Source organism: Pristiophorus japonicus, chromosome 5 (genome assembly GCF_044704955.1).
Source record: "Pristiophorus japonicus isolate sPriJap1 chromosome 5, sPriJap1.hap1, whole genome shotgun sequence".
NCBI classification, from domain to species: domain Eukaryota; kingdom Metazoa; phylum Chordata; class Chondrichthyes; family Pristiophoridae; genus Pristiophorus; species Pristiophorus japonicus.
Genome location: NC_091981.1, coordinates 177,102,433 through 177,119,550, shown reverse-complemented (window position 1 = coordinate 177,119,550; position 17,118 = coordinate 177,102,433). Strand labels below are relative to the sequence as shown.

General features: G+C 45.8%; 1 protein-coding gene across 1 annotated transcript in view; it reads right to left on the bottom strand.

Annotated features, from left to right (window-relative positions):
* erp44 (endoplasmic reticulum protein 44) overlaps positions 1-16,883 on the bottom strand; it is a 128,779-nt gene extending 111,896 nt beyond the window's left edge. The window contains exon 1 of the mRNA XM_070881120.1: positions 16,716-16,883. Within this exon, the coding sequence (XP_070737221.1) occupies positions 16,716-16,775 (60 nt within the window). The 5' untranslated portion in view covers positions 16,776-16,883. The remainder of the gene's footprint in view (positions 1-16,715) is intronic.
* Between the last annotated feature and the right edge of the window lie 235 nt (positions 16,884-17,118).

The following is a 17,118-nucleotide window of genomic DNA, read 5'->3' as shown; positions in this document are numbered from 1 at the left end:
TGATCTTATAGAAACATTTAAAATAATGAAAGGGATAGACAAGATAGAGGCAGAGAGTTTGTTTTCACTGGTCGGGGAGACTAGAACTAGGGGGCACAGCCTCAAAATACGCGGGAGCCAATTTAAAACCGAGTTGAGAGGAATTTCTTCTCCCAGAGGGTTGTGAATCTGTGGAATTCTCTGCCCAAGGAAGCAGTTGAGGCTAGCTCTTTGAATGTATTCAAGTCACAGATAGATAGATTTTTAACCAATAAGGGAATTAAGGGTTACGGGGAGCGGGCGGGTAAGTGGAGCTGAGTCCACGGCCAGATCAGCCAAGATCTTGTTAAATGGCGGAGCAGGCTCAAGGGGCTAGATGGCCTACTCCTATTCCATGTTCTTATGTTCCTGAGCAACAATGCTGCACTGTGAAGCAGGGGATTAAAACAATAGCAGAGATTGGGATAGAACACAACTCAGGGGTTTACACCATGGCACATTTTTATATGTTAAAAGTTCAGTTGGACACACAGCTGAAGAAGTGAGAGTAGGTGAACAATTAGGAAACAGTGACCACAACATAGTTAGATTCAATGTAAAGGTATAAATGTCAAAGATGAAGATGCTGTTCTGGGAAAAGGCAAAGTTTAGGGAAAAATAAAGTTATCTTTTTCCACTACCCTTTGTGTGAAGAAGAAAGCGGTTAAAAAAAAAAGCATGCGGGAGCCTGGGCTTCATAAATAGAGGCACAGAGTACAAAAGCAAGGAAGTTATCATGAACCTTTATAAAACACTGAGTTGGCCTCAATTAGAGTATTGTGTCCAATTATGGGCACTGCACTTTAGGAAGGATGTGAAGGCCTTAGGTCAGAAAGATTTACAAGAATGATTCCAGGGATGAGAGACTTCAGTTACGTGAATAGACTGCAGAAGCTGGGGTTGTTCTCCTTTGAGCAGAGAAGGTTGAGAGGAGATTTGATAGAGATGTTCAAAATCATGAGGGGTCTAGCCAGTTCCCACTGGTGGAAGGGTCGACAACCAGACGACACAAATTTAAGGTGAATGGCAAAAGAACCAAAAGCGACACGAGGAAAAACTGTTTTATGCAGCAAGTGGTTAGGATCTGGAATGCACTGCCTGAAAGGGTGGTGGAGGCAGACTCAATCGTGGCTTTCAATAGGAATTGGATAAGTACCTGAAAGGAATTACAGGGCTACGCTGAAAAAGTTGCATTGGGACTAGTTGAAATGCTCTTGGAGAGCTGGCATCTGCTCGATAGGCCGGATGGCCTCCTTGGTGTAACTATTCTATGAAGATGTGTTTCCGGACATTGGCTAGAAATTCAGTTCTCAGCAATAAAGGTATTTTTTCACCAAAATTACCGTTATCGCATTGCTATGAGGCCGTAAATTCAAGGTTTAATTTACGCAGCATTAAAAATTGGCGTTGCACGAGGATTCGCAGCACAAACCGCGAATTTTGGCAACTTTAGTCCGAGGCCGATACCATTGCGAGTTATGCCTAGGGAGGGCGAAAAAATACCTAAAAATAAATCAGAAAAAAAACAAAAAAAATATTCACAACACATTTACAAGACACTTATCTAGCAAATCACTGCAAAAGAATTAAAACATTAAAACTTTAACTTACCAGGTTTTCGTCAAAAAAACATGAAATAGCACCAAAAACCTGGTTGCAAAATCGTCGAATTTCCAGCTCTCTACCTCAAAGGCCTGGCTCGAATTTTACCCACCAGAGGAAATATTCTCTCTCTATCTACCCAATCAACTCCTTTAATATGATCTTAAACACCTCAATTCGATTACCCCTTAATCTATACTCAAGGGTAACAATTTGTGGTAAATGGTGACCCTCCCCCCAGGATCTGGGGGACTTGCCAATGGTAATGCCACTCAATGTCAAGGGGTGGTGGTTATGCTCTCTTGTTGGAGATGGTCATTGCCCAACACCTACGTGGCATGAATGTTACTTGCCACTTATCACCCCAAGCCTGGATTTTGTCCAGGTCTTGCTACATTTGGGCATGTAATCCTATGTATTCGGAGGGATTGTCAATACAGCTGAACACTGAAACCATCAACAAACAGCCCCACTTCTAACCTGATGATGGGGGTCTATCATTGATGAAGCAGTTCAAGATAGTTAGATCTAGGACACTGCCAGTTGTTGGCAAATTCTAAGAATCCATAATTTGAGACCAGATTATCTGAAAGTGCGTTCCTAATTGAGGGAAGCCAGCAATGTTATTTTTTTTAAATCAACATAATTATTTTAGCCTTGAAGCCAATATTCAAGCAACATTTATTAGCAGATATACTTCAGAAATGATTCAATATCAACAGCTATCACAATTAAACTTCAAAGTGAACGGTAACATAAGTGTTTTTTTAAAAAAAAAAGGTAAACACCACTCCCCGGACTGTTTTCAAAAGCAGTCAAGAGTTAGAAGTAATTCATTAATTTTGGCAAAGACCTTCAAGTGCTACTTATTCAAGCCAACATCCTTAAATGCAGGATGTTCATAGCATGCACCTTTCAGCTGGCGAGAAGCCAACTCAGCTTTCAAAAAGTCTTACATTTCAGTATAGAAAGCGTGTAAGATTACAACTAAACTTATTTCAAGAATATTGGAGAATTGTATAATTTTACAGCACACAAGGCAGCCATCTGGCCCATCATGTCTGCACAAGAGTTATTAACTTTTGTTCCCTTTAAAATGTTCTTTTGAAAATACTTATCCACTTCTCATTTAAAGGCCATTATGAATTCTGTGTCTACCACTGTTTCTGGTGGGGCATCCAATGTCCTAACAATCCTCCACATAAAAATATCTGCTAATCTCTTCTTTAATCCTTTTGATGATCTTAAAGTTATGCCCTCTGGTTAGCAATTCAACCAATGAAAAAAAAACCTCCTCCCATTTGCCTCATCAAAACCCCTCATACTTTAAACCACCATCAGATTCCCTCTTAAGCTTTTCTGTTCGAATGAAAAGAGCTCCAGTTTCTCCAATCTCTTCATAACTAAATGCTCTCGTCCATAGTAACATCATGGATCTTTTATTCGTCCTCCCTAAATGTATCACTTTACGTTTCTTCATATTAAATATCATCCAACATTTGTCTACCCAACCTACTAACCTATCCGCATCCTCCATAAGTCACTTAGTCCTTAGTCAACCATGCAGTCTTTTTCAGTTGCATGGTGTCATGTTGTTGCCCCTATATTGGAATCCAAATATTATATATATGAAAATTAAAATGAGGGACGGTGGGGAACACAGGCCGGGGGAGGGGAGAGTTGCAGGAGAAACAGGGTAGACAGTGGTATCACTAACCTCATTTTATCCAGCTGTTTGGCCCAAATAAAATTCAGTAACCACTGCTTCTAATTTCTGTCCTTTAGATAGTTTGCTATTTAAACGATCACATTCCCTTTAAAGCCACGCGCTTTAATCAACATTGCTCTTTAGGCCACACCTTAAGCAAGCACCTTTGAAAATCCATATACATAGCATTCACTGAATTTACTTCATCATATAGTCCATTATGCCCTCAAAAGACCCCTATTCAATTTGACAGAAACCATTTCCTTTTTACAAACCCATGTTGGCTGTCCTTAGTTAGCTCATGCTAACTACATTTTTCCAAGACTACTATAACAAAAATTGTTAAATATACAATCATAACGCTATAACAGATGCATTTTGAAAAACAGATCAACGTCTTTCAGCACAGAAAGGGTTCTAATACAAAACATTCACAGTCAGCTTTTCTTGCAACCGAAACAGATTTGGCCAAGACTATATTTGTGTTATCTTGAATTTAAAGCTTATCACGTCGTCAACTTCGGCTCACTCTTGTCCAAGTCAGAAGCCTCTGGGGTCATAACCCATTCCAGAGACTCAAGCACAAAATCTCGGCCGACACTCCAGTGCAGGACAGAGGGAGTGCTGCACTGTTGGACATACTTTCAGATGAGACCTTATACTAAACCCCCGTCTGCCTCCTCAGCTAAATGTAAAAGATCCTACGGCACTATTTGAAAAGCAGAGAAGCTCTCCCTGTGTCCTTGCTAACATGTATCCTTTTAACAACACAGATTAACTGGTCATTTTTATCTCAATGGTGTTTGTGGAATCCTGCTGTGCGCAATTAGCGGACATGTTTCTCTACATTACAACTATTACACTGGGTATTTAATTGCCTATAAAGTGCTTTGGGATGCTTTGCTGTCCTGAAAACCACAGTATAAATGAAATAATTTTCTTTCTGAAAAGTAAGGGGAAAAAAGAGACTTGCATTTATATAGAACTTTTCATGGCCTCAGAACATCCCAAAGTATTTTACAGCCAACTAAGTATTTTCAAAGTGTAGTTAGTTTTGTATTGTAGGCTACTTGGCAGCCAAAGCCTACTTATTCACAGCAAGTTTAGAAATCAATAATCCAGTCCCTCCCTCCAAGGAAGTTGCTGGAGCTCTGCCCTGTTCACAAAAGGAAAAAGACAAGTACCTGGGATACTTCGCACACAAGCAAGCCTCCACCACCATTTTGGAAAGGTTTAAATTAGACCTGATGTTGTCATCAAGCTCAATTAAAAAATTTACCAAAATAAAAAATACTTGTACACACGTCTCTGTATCCAGAACAGAAGGAACAATTGCAGTAAAGTGAAACTTATTTTCAAGACTATTATTTCTCTCTTATCAAAGAATAACATCAACTTGCATTTATATAGCACCTTTAACATAGAAAACTATCTCAAGATGCTTCACAGGAACAAAAATTAATATTGTGTCAAAGAAGGATATATTAGAGGACAACCCAAAGCTTCGACAAAATGGAGCACCTTAAAAGGAGAAGAGGAAGGGAGGAAAGATGCAGAGCTTTAGGAATGGAAATCCAAAGTATGGGGCCTAGACAACTGAAGGCATGGCCACCAATGGTAGGGTGAAGGCCAGAGACAGAGAATTCCTGGAGGGATGTAAAGCTGGAGGAAGATTGAGAAAGAGATGGAGAGGGGTTAGGCCATGTAGGGATTTAAACCCGTGGATGAGAAATTTAAAGTGGATGTGTTGGGAGGACCGGGTACCAATATAGTCAGCAAGGGCAGAGGAGAGGGGCGAGAGAGGCTTGCCACAGGATAGAATATATGAAGCAGAACTTGGGTAAGCTGAGGTTTATGGAAGGTGGAGAACGATAGGCCAAATAGGAGAGCAGTGGTACAGTCATCTGGATGTGATAAAGGCATGGATGAGGCTTTCAGTAGGAGATAGTCTGATGCAGGGGCAATGATGTAGAAGCTAGTGGTGGAAGTAGGTGGTCGTTGGGATGGAGAGGACATGGGGTCGGAAGCACAGCTGGGAGCCGAATAGGAGCTGCAAACAGTCTGGTTCAACCTTTGCCAGTGGCCGGGGTAGGGGAAGGAAGTGGTGGCAAGGGTATGGTCTTTGTGGGAGACCCATTGTCAGAGCAAAGTTTGGTATGGACCTGTTCTTTTTCTTATCCGGATCCACCATGCTTGGCTTTCATTTTGTGTTTTAATTTTATTTCTGCTGCAACCAGTCTTCAAATTGTTTTGCCCTATTTATTTCTCATACATTTGTTATACATGGACCTCCTGACTTTTCTCCCAATATTTGCACATACTTTTGTCCTTTCTATGGGGCCAAGTTTCGGCCTGAGTTGCTCCTGTTTTTTTGGAGCAACTGGTTTAGAATGGAGTATCTTAGAAATTGCAATTCTCGGCACTTAGTTTGATCCAGTTCTAGTCAGTTAGAACAGTTTCAGTTTGGAACAGATTTTTTTTTTTAAAGGGGGCGTGTCCGGCCACTTACGCCCATTTTGAAAGTTTAGGCAGTGAAAACATACTCCAAACTAACTTAGAATGGAGTAAGTGTAGATTTTTGTATGCTCAGAAAAACCTTGTCTACACTTAGAAAATCAGACGTAGGTTACAAATCAGGCGTAGGGAATGGGGGGGGGGATGGGGAGGGGGGTTTAAAAGGGAAGTTTACAAACATTAAACACTTCAGTTTTACAAAAAGAGCATCAATAATAAATGATAAATACATCAATAAATGATAAATACATCAATAAATCAATCAAAAAAGTTAATAAAAAATACATTAAAAAAAATCAATAAATAAAATATTTTCTACTTACTGACTGCAGCACCAGGAGTCCTCCAACAGCGTGCTGGGACGGCCCCCCTCCCCCCGTGTGGCTCTGTCAGTATCTCTCAGTTTGTCTGTGTGTGTCTCTCTCACTGTCTGTGTTTCTGACAGTGGGGGGTGGAGGATGGGGGGGATGGGTGAGAAGGGAGGGAGGGGAGCGGAGGTGGAGGAGAGAGAGAGAGAGAACGAAAGAAAGAAAAGGAGAGGGAGCCTGAACGGGCCGGGCCGGGCCCCAAGACTTCGAGCTTAGACTTACCGGATTGACAGGTAGGTGTCGTCGAGTCTGGGAGCGCGGGTCGGTCGGTCGGGGAGGGGTGGGGTTGGGAGCGGAGGTCGGGAAGGGGGTTGGGAGCGGAGGTCGGGTCGGGGCGGGAGTCAAGTCGGGTTGGGTCCGGTCGGGAGGAAGCAGGAGCTGGGCGTGGGAGGCAGCCTTATCGACGCAGCCCCAGTGAGGCCATTCGGCCAGGGCTAGGGGCTGCGTGCTTCGGGCCCCCCCCGCACAGCTTTGGGCGCCTGGAGCTACTGCACATTCGCGGCCACTGTAGCGCGCATGTGCAGAGGTCCCGGCACTGTTTGCAGCGCAGGGACCTGGCTCCGCCCCCCACAGCTTGTGCTGCGCCGCGCCCAGCTCCAGAGGGCCTGCAGGGAGCCGGAGAGTAGGTAAGTTTTTTTTTAGGTGCACTTTGTGGCGCAAAAAACTGCCGTCCAGGTCGGGGTTGCGCCGTTCTCGACGCAGCCCGAAACTTGGGCCCTATATGTCTGCACCCTCTCATTGATGATCTTTTAAGTCACTTGTTTTTAGTTACAATTTTCCAGTCATTTAACACATTATCTCCCCTTCAGTAATGGTATACTTATGGATTCTCTTTCCACCCCACCTTTTTTCTCTGTTGTTCAAACTTTATTAAACCATCCATTTATCTGTTAGCCTTCAATCTGATAAAGAGTACACACCTGAAAATATAATAATGTCTTTTATCTTTTCAGATGGTAGATGATCTGCTGTGGTTTTCCAGCATTTTCTGAGTTTATTTCTTTACATCAATTCAATCTCCTTCCATTAAAACAAAAAATAATCAGAAATTTAAACCATTGACTAGCAACTGACCAACGATTGGCTCTATAAAATTTGGTTACATGATTTATAATGAAAAACAAACCCACAACTAATGAGTCAAATATAAGCCCATTTGTGCAGTTATATTACTCTCCTGCACAAGTACAACGGCATTTCCATTACACCAACTAGTTTGTTGTGATGATACATTGCCATAGATGAAGGACCAATTATAATACACATGCATTGAGCCTCCAGTTTAATTATATTTTATTGCCTCCAATGAAAATCATTATGTCACCTGCAACTATTCACTTCAGCAAATGGATACTTGGAAGATATTGAGCTGGGCAGTGTTGTGTATGCAACCCTAGGTAACCTGTATCATACCGCCACCAGAGGGCATGCCTGTTGGAGTCCCAAGAGATCCCAGCATCCCTTGGGAGCACTGTATATAAGCAGGCCTCCCATGCTGTACTAACACTCTGGCGTTTGAATAAAGGAGCTAAGGTCACACTTACTCATGTCAACAGTACTCAGTTACATTACTTTATTATGAACATGATGGCGACAAGATAACGAACAATCACGTGAAAATGCAGAGAACTGTTGGTATCCTGGAGAAGTTCTCAGAAGGGGACGATTGGAGGCCTTCGTGGAGAGACTCGACCAATACTTTGTGGCCAACGAGCTGGAAGGAGATGAGAATGCTGACAAACGAAGGGCGATCCTCCTCATCATCTGTGGGGCAACAATCTATGGCCTCATGAAGAATCTTCTAGCTCCGGTGAAACCAACAACCAAATCGTGTGAAGAGCTGTGTACGCTGGTCTGGGAGCACCTAAATCCGAAGGAAAGTGTTCTGATGGCAATGTATCGATTTTACACAGGTCAACGGTCTGAAGGCCAGGAAGTGGCGAGCTGCGTCGCCGAACTAAGGTGCCTTGCAGTACACTGCGAATTTGATGGATTCCTTGAGCAAATGCTGAGAGGCTTCTTTGTGCATGGCATTGGCCATGAGCTTATCCTCTGCAAACTATTGACTGTTGAAACACCAAACCTGAGCAAAGCCATAACGATAGCCCAGGCAATTATGTCCAACGATAACACCAAACAAATTTTGCAGCATAGAGGTTTCGGCTAGTAATGTTGTTTTCAGGCAGGAATGCATATGACAGAACGTACACGCCTGCAGCTGGTCAACCTCAGATGACCCAGAGTCCGCCATCAAACGTTAATGCGAGGCAGTTAACACCTTGTCGGCGCTGCAGAGGTGATCTTCGAGCCCATCAATGCCGCTTCAAACACTATGTGCAAAGGCTGTGGAACAATGGGACACCTCCAGCAAATATGCAGACAAGCTGCAAACCACCACGTTGCAGGAAGATCAATCCATGACGGATCAGGTTGAACTAGAGATTCGAACTGAGGAGGCAGAAGTGTACGGGGTATGCACCTTCACCACGAAATGTCCACCGATCATGCCAAAAGTCGAACTGGACGGAATTCCAGTATCCATGGAACTGGAAACGGGTGCAAGTCAGTCTATCATGAGCAGAAAGGCCTTCAACAGGCTGTGGTTCAACAAGGCACACAGGGCCCCATTCATACCAAGCTAAGAACTTACACTAAAGAGCTGATCCTTGTTATTGGCAACGCAACAGTAAAAGTCTCCTATGATGGAGCAGTGCATGAACTCCCACTATGGATTGCATCAGGTGATGGCCTCTCACTGTTCGGCAGAAGTTGGCTGGGAAAAATCCGCTGGAACTGGGACATCAGAGTGCTTTCGTCTGTCGACGACGGCTCATGTGCCCAGGTTCTGAGCAAGTTCCCGTCATTGTTTGATCCAGGCATCGCAAGTTTCTCGGGGGCGAAGGTACAGATCCACTTGGTTCCCGGTACACGACCCATCCACCACAAGACACGGGCGGTGCCATATATGATGCGAGCGAAAGTGGAAATTGAGCTGGACAGGCTGCAGCAAGAAGGCATCATTGCGCCGATGGAGTTCAACGAGTGGGCCAGTCCAATTGTTCAGGTTCTCAAAGGCGATGGCACAGTCAGAATTTGTGGGGACTATAAAGTAACGATTAACCGTTTTTCGCTACAGGACCAGTACCCGCTACCCAAGGCAGATGACCTATTTGCGACCCTGGCTGGAGGAAAGATGTTCACCAAGCTGGACCTGACCTCAGCCTACATGATGCAGGAGCTGGCGGAATCTTCGAAAGACCTCACCTGCATTAACACGCACAAAGGTCTGTTCACCTACAATAGATGCCCGTTTGGGATTCGATCAGCCGCGGCAATTTATCAAAGGAACATGGAGAGCCTGTTAAAGTCGGTTCCACGCACCGTGGTTTTCCAGGACGACATACTGGTCACAGGTCGGGGACATCATCGAACACTTGAAGAACCTGGAAGAGGTTCTAAGTCTGCTAGATCGCGTGGGACTCAGGTTGAAACACTCGAAGTGTGTTTTCCTGGCGCCAGAGGTCAAGTTCTTAGGGAGAAGAATCGTGGCAGACTGCATCAGACCCACCGACGCCAAGACGGAGGCCATCAAGAACGCGCCGAGACCACAGAACGTGACGGAGCTGCGGTCGTTCCTGGGACTCAACTATTTGTCATTTCCGACCCGGGTTAAGCTGGAACCCCTACATGTGCTGCTACGCAAGGGAGATGACTGGATATGGGGGAAATCACAAGAGGCTGCTTTTGAGAAAGCCAGAAATCTGTTATGTTCCAACAAACTGCTTGTTCTGTATGACCCATGTAAACGTTTAGTGCTAGCTTGCGATGCGTCTTCGTACAGGGTCGGGTGTGTGTTACAACAAGCTAACGAATCGGGAACATTGCAACCGGTCACCTATGTGTCCAGGAGTTTGTCCAAGGCCTTAAGGGCCTACAGCATGATTGAAAAAGAAGTTCTTGCATGTGTTTATGGGGTGAAAAAAATGCAGGAGTATCTGTTTGGTCTCAAATTTGAGTTAGAAACTGACCATAAGCTGCTCATTTCGCTATTCTCAGAGAGCAAAGGGATTAATACCAATGCCTCTGCCTGCATCCAAAGATTGGCGCTCACGCTGTCTGCATATAACTATGTAATCTGCCACAGACCAGGCACAGAGAACTGTGCTGATGTTCTCAGTCGGCTACCATTGCCCACCACCGGGGTGGAAATGGCACAGCCTGCAGACTTGCTCTTGGTGATGGATGCATTTGGAAACGAAAAGTCACCCGTTACTGCCTGCCAGATCAGGACCTGGACCAGCCAGGATCCTTTACTGTCCCTTGTAAAAAAAAACTGTGCCCTCCATGGGAGCTAGTCCAGCATCCCAGTGGAGATGCATGAAGAGATCAAGCCGTTCCAGCGGCGCAAAGACGAAATGTCCATACAGGTGGACTGTCTTGTGGGGCAATTGCGTGGTTTTGCTTAAGGCAGGGAAATGTTCATACGCGACCTACACACTACCCATCCAGGCATAGTAATGATGAAAGCTACAGCCAAATCCCATGTGTGGTAGCCCGGCATCGACTCAGATTTGGAGTCATGTGTGCAACACTTGCTCTCAACTGAGCATTGCAGCCAGGGAGGCACCGCTAAGTTTGTGGTCATGGCCCTCCAAACCGTGGTCTATGATCCACGTTGACTTTGCGGGCCCGTTTCTAGGCAAAATGTTTTTGGTTGTTGTGGATGCTTATTCAAAATGGATTGAGTGTGTAATAATGTCTGTAAGCACGTCCACTGCCACCATCGAAAGCCTACGAGCCATGTTCGCCACGTACGGCCTACTTGATGTCCTAGTCAGCGACAATGGGCTGTGCTTCACCTGTGCTGAATTAATTCATGACCCACAATGGGATCAAGCACATCTGCCCCGTTCAAGCCCGCATCCAACGGCCAGGCAGTCCAAACCATCAAGCAAAGCTTGAAACGCTTGTCAGAAGGCTCCCTGAAGACTCGGCTGTCCCGAGTCCTGCTCAGCTACCATACCAGACCCCACTTGCTCACCAGGGCTCCCGCACTCAAGCTGCTCACGAAAAGGGCGCTCAAAACAAGGCTCTCCCTTGTCCACCCTGATCTCCATGATCACGTCAAGGGCAGGCAGCATCAACAAAGCTATGTACCATGTTCACGCAAACTTGTCACACGATATTGAAGTCAATGACCCTATATTTGTACACAATTATGGACATGGTCCCAAATGGTTTACTGGCACGGTCATAGCCAAAGGGAGCAAGGCGTTTCAGGTTAAACTTGGTAATGGACTAACTTGCAGAAAGCATTTGGACCAAACCAAACTGCGATTCAGACAGCCATGAGCAACCTGAAGAGGACACCACCAACTTCGACCCTCCAACACACACAAGTGGCAACCGACATCACGGTCAACCACGAAGCCGAACTCACCATCCTCAGCAGCCCGGCAAGGCCGACAGCCCAGTGAAGAACCAACCAACTCACCCACACCCGCATTTGTACCGAGACGATCGAGAAGGAAGCGAAAAGCCCCAGATCATCTCACCTTGTAAATAAAGTGTACTATTGACTTTGGGAGGGAGTGATGTTACGTATGCAACCCTAGGTAACCTGTATCATACCATCACCAGAGGGCATGCTTGTTGGAGTCCCAAGGAATCCCAGCATTCCTTGGGAGCACTATATAAGCAGGCCTCCAATGCTGTACTAACACTCTGGAGTTTGAATAAAGGAGCTAAGGTCACACTTACTCATGTCTACAGTACTCAGTTACATTACTTTATGAAGAACATAACAGGCAGGACATTTAAGAATTACTGAGTATGGGTGATATCCCCCTAAATTGCCATGCTCAGCACTGACAAATCTCACCAAAGCAAGCAAGTTTGAATGTTAGTCTTTGAATTTCTGACCCCATGGAAGGAATTGAAATATTATTATACTGTTTTATATTTGCATTACCGGGCAATATTCTAAGGTTTTACATGACGTGAAATGTGACCATTTTACCAAAAATATCATAGGAACACGAGTAGGCCATTCAGCCCCTCGAACCTGTTCCGCCAATTAATGAGATCATGGCTGATCTGTATCTCAACTCCATCCACCTGCTTTGGCTCCATATCCTTTTAAATCCTTGTCCAGCCAAAATCTATTGACCAGTTCCAGAGTATCCTGTTGGCTGCATGTGAAAGTTTAGTTAGTGCTAGTCTGTTGTCACTTATAAGTAAGTACGATTCAGATCTTCTGTACCTGGAGCAAAATGTTTGCCAACTGTTCAGATTTAATCTGGACTTAAAGATTTCCAATAGGGAAATCAGATTCAGCGCAATTTTTTTCAGATAGAAGAATGTGCATGATTTGCTGTTATATAACTATTCAAGGTGACTTTATAGTATTTTGAAAATGTGAAATATTTCAGCCCAAATTGAATGGTGAAGAATGATCTAAAATTAGCATGATTTATGGTGAACGTGTTAATTTAGTAAAAATTGCCAGTGTTTTACGACTTCAGTAATATTCACATTATACAATGTCTTTACAATCTGAATCTTAGAATGTTGCAGCACAGATAGTCCATTGTGTCAACTCTCAAAGAACAATCCACGTAGAACCTTTTCTCCATATAATATTCAATTTTCCTTTTTCGAACATTTATCCACTTCCCTTTAAAAAGCGATTATAGATTCTGCTTCCACTACTATTTCATGTACTAACAAGCCTTTGCATAAAAATTTTCCTAAACACTTCCTTGTTCATTGGATGATTTTTAATTTAGTCTCATCAAAACCCCTCAATTCCTAACACCTCTTATCTGCCGAACCATCTCTATCTAATGAAAACAGGCCCATTCTCTGATCTTTGGAGTTATCCCTTAATTCCTGGGTATTATTGATTATCCTTGGCCCAGTCTTCTTCCTCATGCTGCCCCTTGGTGACATCATCCAAAAACGTAGGGTCATCTTCCAAATGTACACCGAACACTAGACTCCACTGCTCCATCTTTCGTGATGCTTCCACTACTCGTGTTGTCAGATTGCTTGTTAGCTATCCAATCTTGGATGATCTACAATTATTATTTTTTTTTTTAATTCATTCTTGGAATGTTGGCGCTGCTAGCAGGACCAACATTTATTGCCAACCTTTAATTTTCCTTGAGAATGAGGTGGTGGGTGATTCGCCCTCTCGAATCACTGCAGTCTGCGTGTTGAAGGTACTCCAACAATGTAATTAGACATGGAGTTCCAAGTTTTTCAGCCAGCGACATTGAAAGGAATAGCGATCCATGTCCAAGTTAGTATGGTATGCAACTTGCAGGTGAACTTAGAGGTAATGGTGTTCCATGCACCCGTTACCCCTCTTCTAGGTGGTGGAGGTTGTGGATTTGGGAGATGCTGCCGAAGAAGCCTTGGTGGGCTCCTGCAGTGCATTTATCCAGGCAAGTGGAGAGTATTCCATCACACTCCTGACTTCTGCCTGTAGGTGCAGAAGCTTTGGGAAGCCAGGAAGTGAGCCACTTGGTTCAGAATATCCAGCATCCGAGATACTCTGGTAGCTACAATGTGTATGTGGCTGGCCCAGATGAGTTTCCAGTCAATGGTGACCCTCAGGATGTTCATGCTGGGGGACCTGGTAATGCAAATGCCATTGAGTGTGAAAGGGAGATGGTTAGGCTCTGTCTTGCTGGAGATGGTCATTGCCTGGCGCAAGAAACTGCAAATGGAGCCGAACATGGTGCAATCAATGGTGGAGGAACGGGCTGTGATGAAGCAACAGATGTTCGTTCAACTGAGAACGTTGTCCTGCGGAATTCCTGCAGTGATGTTCTGGGGGTCGAGATAATTGCCTCCAGTCACTAGAGGGCTCCCCCATGCTTCCAATTATGCCAGTTTTTCTAGGGCTCCTTGGTGCCACACTCAGTCAAATGCTGCCTTGATGTCAAGGGCAGTCATTCCCATTTCACTTCATGTCCATGTTTGGACCTGGGCTGTAATGGGGTCTGGAGCCAAGTGGCCCTGGCAAAACCCCAATTGAGCATCGATGAGAGCAGGTTATTGATCATGCACTGTTGATGACTTCAATGCTTCTTCTCTCCACCCTCCATAAACTTCAAATGACTCAAAACTCTGCAGTCCGCATGTTATCCTGCAGCATGTCTTCCCCCTCAATCACCCACTCCTTGCTAGCCTACATTGGCTCCCGTTCGTCCAATACCTCGGATTTAAAATTCTTATCCTCCTGTTTAAATATTTTCATAGTCTTGCCTCTTATCTCCCTAACCTCCTCCAACCCTACCAGAAACTTTCGTTCCTCCAACTCTAGTCTCTTGTACAAACCCCTCCCTATCTCCTTAACTTATCCTTGGCAGCCGCCTAGGCACTGCGCTTTGGAATTCTCTTCCTAATGCTCTCCACGTATCCACCTCTTTCTCCTCCTTTAACGCCCACCTTAAATACCACCTCTGTCACCAAACTTTTAATCATCCCTCTAATATTTCCTTCCCTAGTCCCATAGCCATTTTTGTCTGACTACTTTTCTGTGCAGCTCCTTGATACGTTTTTCTAAGTAAAATTAACTATTCATTCGTTGTTGATGAGTGGGAATTAAAAGATCATGTAATTCCAATGAAAAATCAGAAAAGGTTCTATGTGCCACAGGTCAAGGCTGAGTCTTGGTTCGATGAAGGAGAGCAGCCTCGCACACACCAAACTGCTCTACAACGACATGCAAGCCTGACCAATGGATCCACCACAGATCCAATCCACATCCGGACGGGGGTTAAGCAGGGCTGAGTCATCGCGCCAATCCTCTTCTCGATTTTCCTCGCTGCAATGCTCCACCTCATGCTCAACAAGCTCCCCACTGGAGTGGAACTAAACGATAGAATCAGTGGAAACCTGTTCAACCTTCGTCGCCTCCAGGCTAGATCCAAGACCATCCAATCCTCTGTCATCGAACTACAGTACGCTTGCGGCTGCGCAGAGGCTGAACTCCAAGCCATCGTCAACATCTTCACCAAGGCATACAAAAGTATGGGCCTTACACTAAACATCCCTAAGACAAAGGTCCTCCACCAACCTGACCCCACCACACAGCACTGCCCCACGATCATCAAAATTCACGGCGCGGCCTTGGACAATGTGGACCACTTTCCATACCTTGGGAGCCTACTATCAGCAAGGGCAGACATTCCCAATTAGTTCCAACACCGCCTCCAGTGCGCCAGCACAGCCTTCAGTTGCCTGAAGAAGAGAGTGTTTGAAGACCAGGACCTGAAATCTGGCACCAAGCTTATGCTCGACAGGACAGCAGTGATACCTGTCCTCCTGCATGGCTCAGAGACGTGGACCATATACAGTCGATACCTCAAATCGCCGGAGAAATACCACCAACGTTGTCTCCGCAAAATCCTGCAAATCCCCTGGGAGGATAGACGCACCATCAGTGTTCTTGATCAGGCCAACATCCCCAGCATCAAAACACTGACCACACTTGACTAGCTCCGTTGGGCGCATGTCCGCATGCCAGACACAAGACTCCAAAGCAAGCGCTCTACTCGGAATTCCGACATGGCAAGCGATCTCAGGCGGGCAAAGGAAAATTTTCAAGGACACCCTCAAAGCCTCCTTGATAAAGTGCAACATCCCCACCGACACCTGGGCCCAAGACCGCCCTAAGTGGAGGAAGAGCATCCGGGAGGGCGCTGAGCATCTCGAATCTCGTCGCCGAGAGCATGCAGAAATCAAGCACAGGCAGCGGGAGGAGTGTGTGGCAAACCAGACTCCCCACCCATCCTTTCCTTCAACCACTGTCTGACCCACCTGTGACAGAGACTGTAATTCCCACATTGGACTGTACAGTCACCTGAGAACTCACCTTTAGAGTGGAAGCAAGTCTTCCTCGATTTCGAGGGACTGCCCATGATGGTGACACACCAAACTGTCTCCATTTCCGGGTGCCTGGACCAAACTATCAGCCTATGAAAGGCGGACACAACACAACGTGCGCGGGGCTCTTTCCACCAGGTCCGGGAGAGACTCAAAGCGGCAGATAGAAGTATTTTAGGAGCCAGTCCTTGACGGAAGCAGGCATTATTTACGGATGAGATAAAACGGCCGTTAAACTCTCATTGTTTTTTAAATCCCATTCGCGTCCCAGCGAAAAGCCCGAGGCGAGGCGGCGCGCCTCCTTTATACTCTGTACCGGCCTGGGCCGCATTCAGGGTCGGGGGGGGAGGGCATACAAGGCACCTTACAGGACGAGCCGCCGAGGGACACAAAACACCGGCCGGAAGCGCCTGACGGTGGATCTCGGTGCCGGCTCCAAGGACAGAGGCTCAGCCAGGGCCTTGACAGCCAGCCTCTCCCCGGCTGTGACGGGTGGCCTCAGGCTCTTGCTCTCTCTTCCTCCCCCTTCCTCTTGGACCGGCGCTCGGCCGAGACCCCGCTCCGAGTACAGGGATTGAACGAGGTGACGAAAGGATTGAGGGACTCACCAGCAGGAGGAGGATGTGTCTGGTGGAGTGAGAGTGCAGCAGAGGCGCTGTAAATGTCATGATATTGGTCTCGGTGGGCTGGCCGCGCTCAACACTGCTTCTTCTCCTCTCCCTCCGCTCCACTTGCACCGCAGGCCGCCCCCGGAACCAGATCCCCACCGCCCGACGGAGGGGGAGGAAACATCACACAAGCACTTCCTGTCTGTCGCACTGCATGCCGGTGGTTGTAGTGCCAGCACTTCCACATTATAGGCTGTTTCAAAGTAGCGGCTGCGGGGGGAAGACTACAACTACCAGAATGCAGCGCGCGCCTGGCGGTAGAAGAGGGGGAGTTTGGAAAAATGTAATAGTGTCTGAATTAATAACCGGAGTCCGATTGCCGGAGGGTAAATTCGCGAGTTGC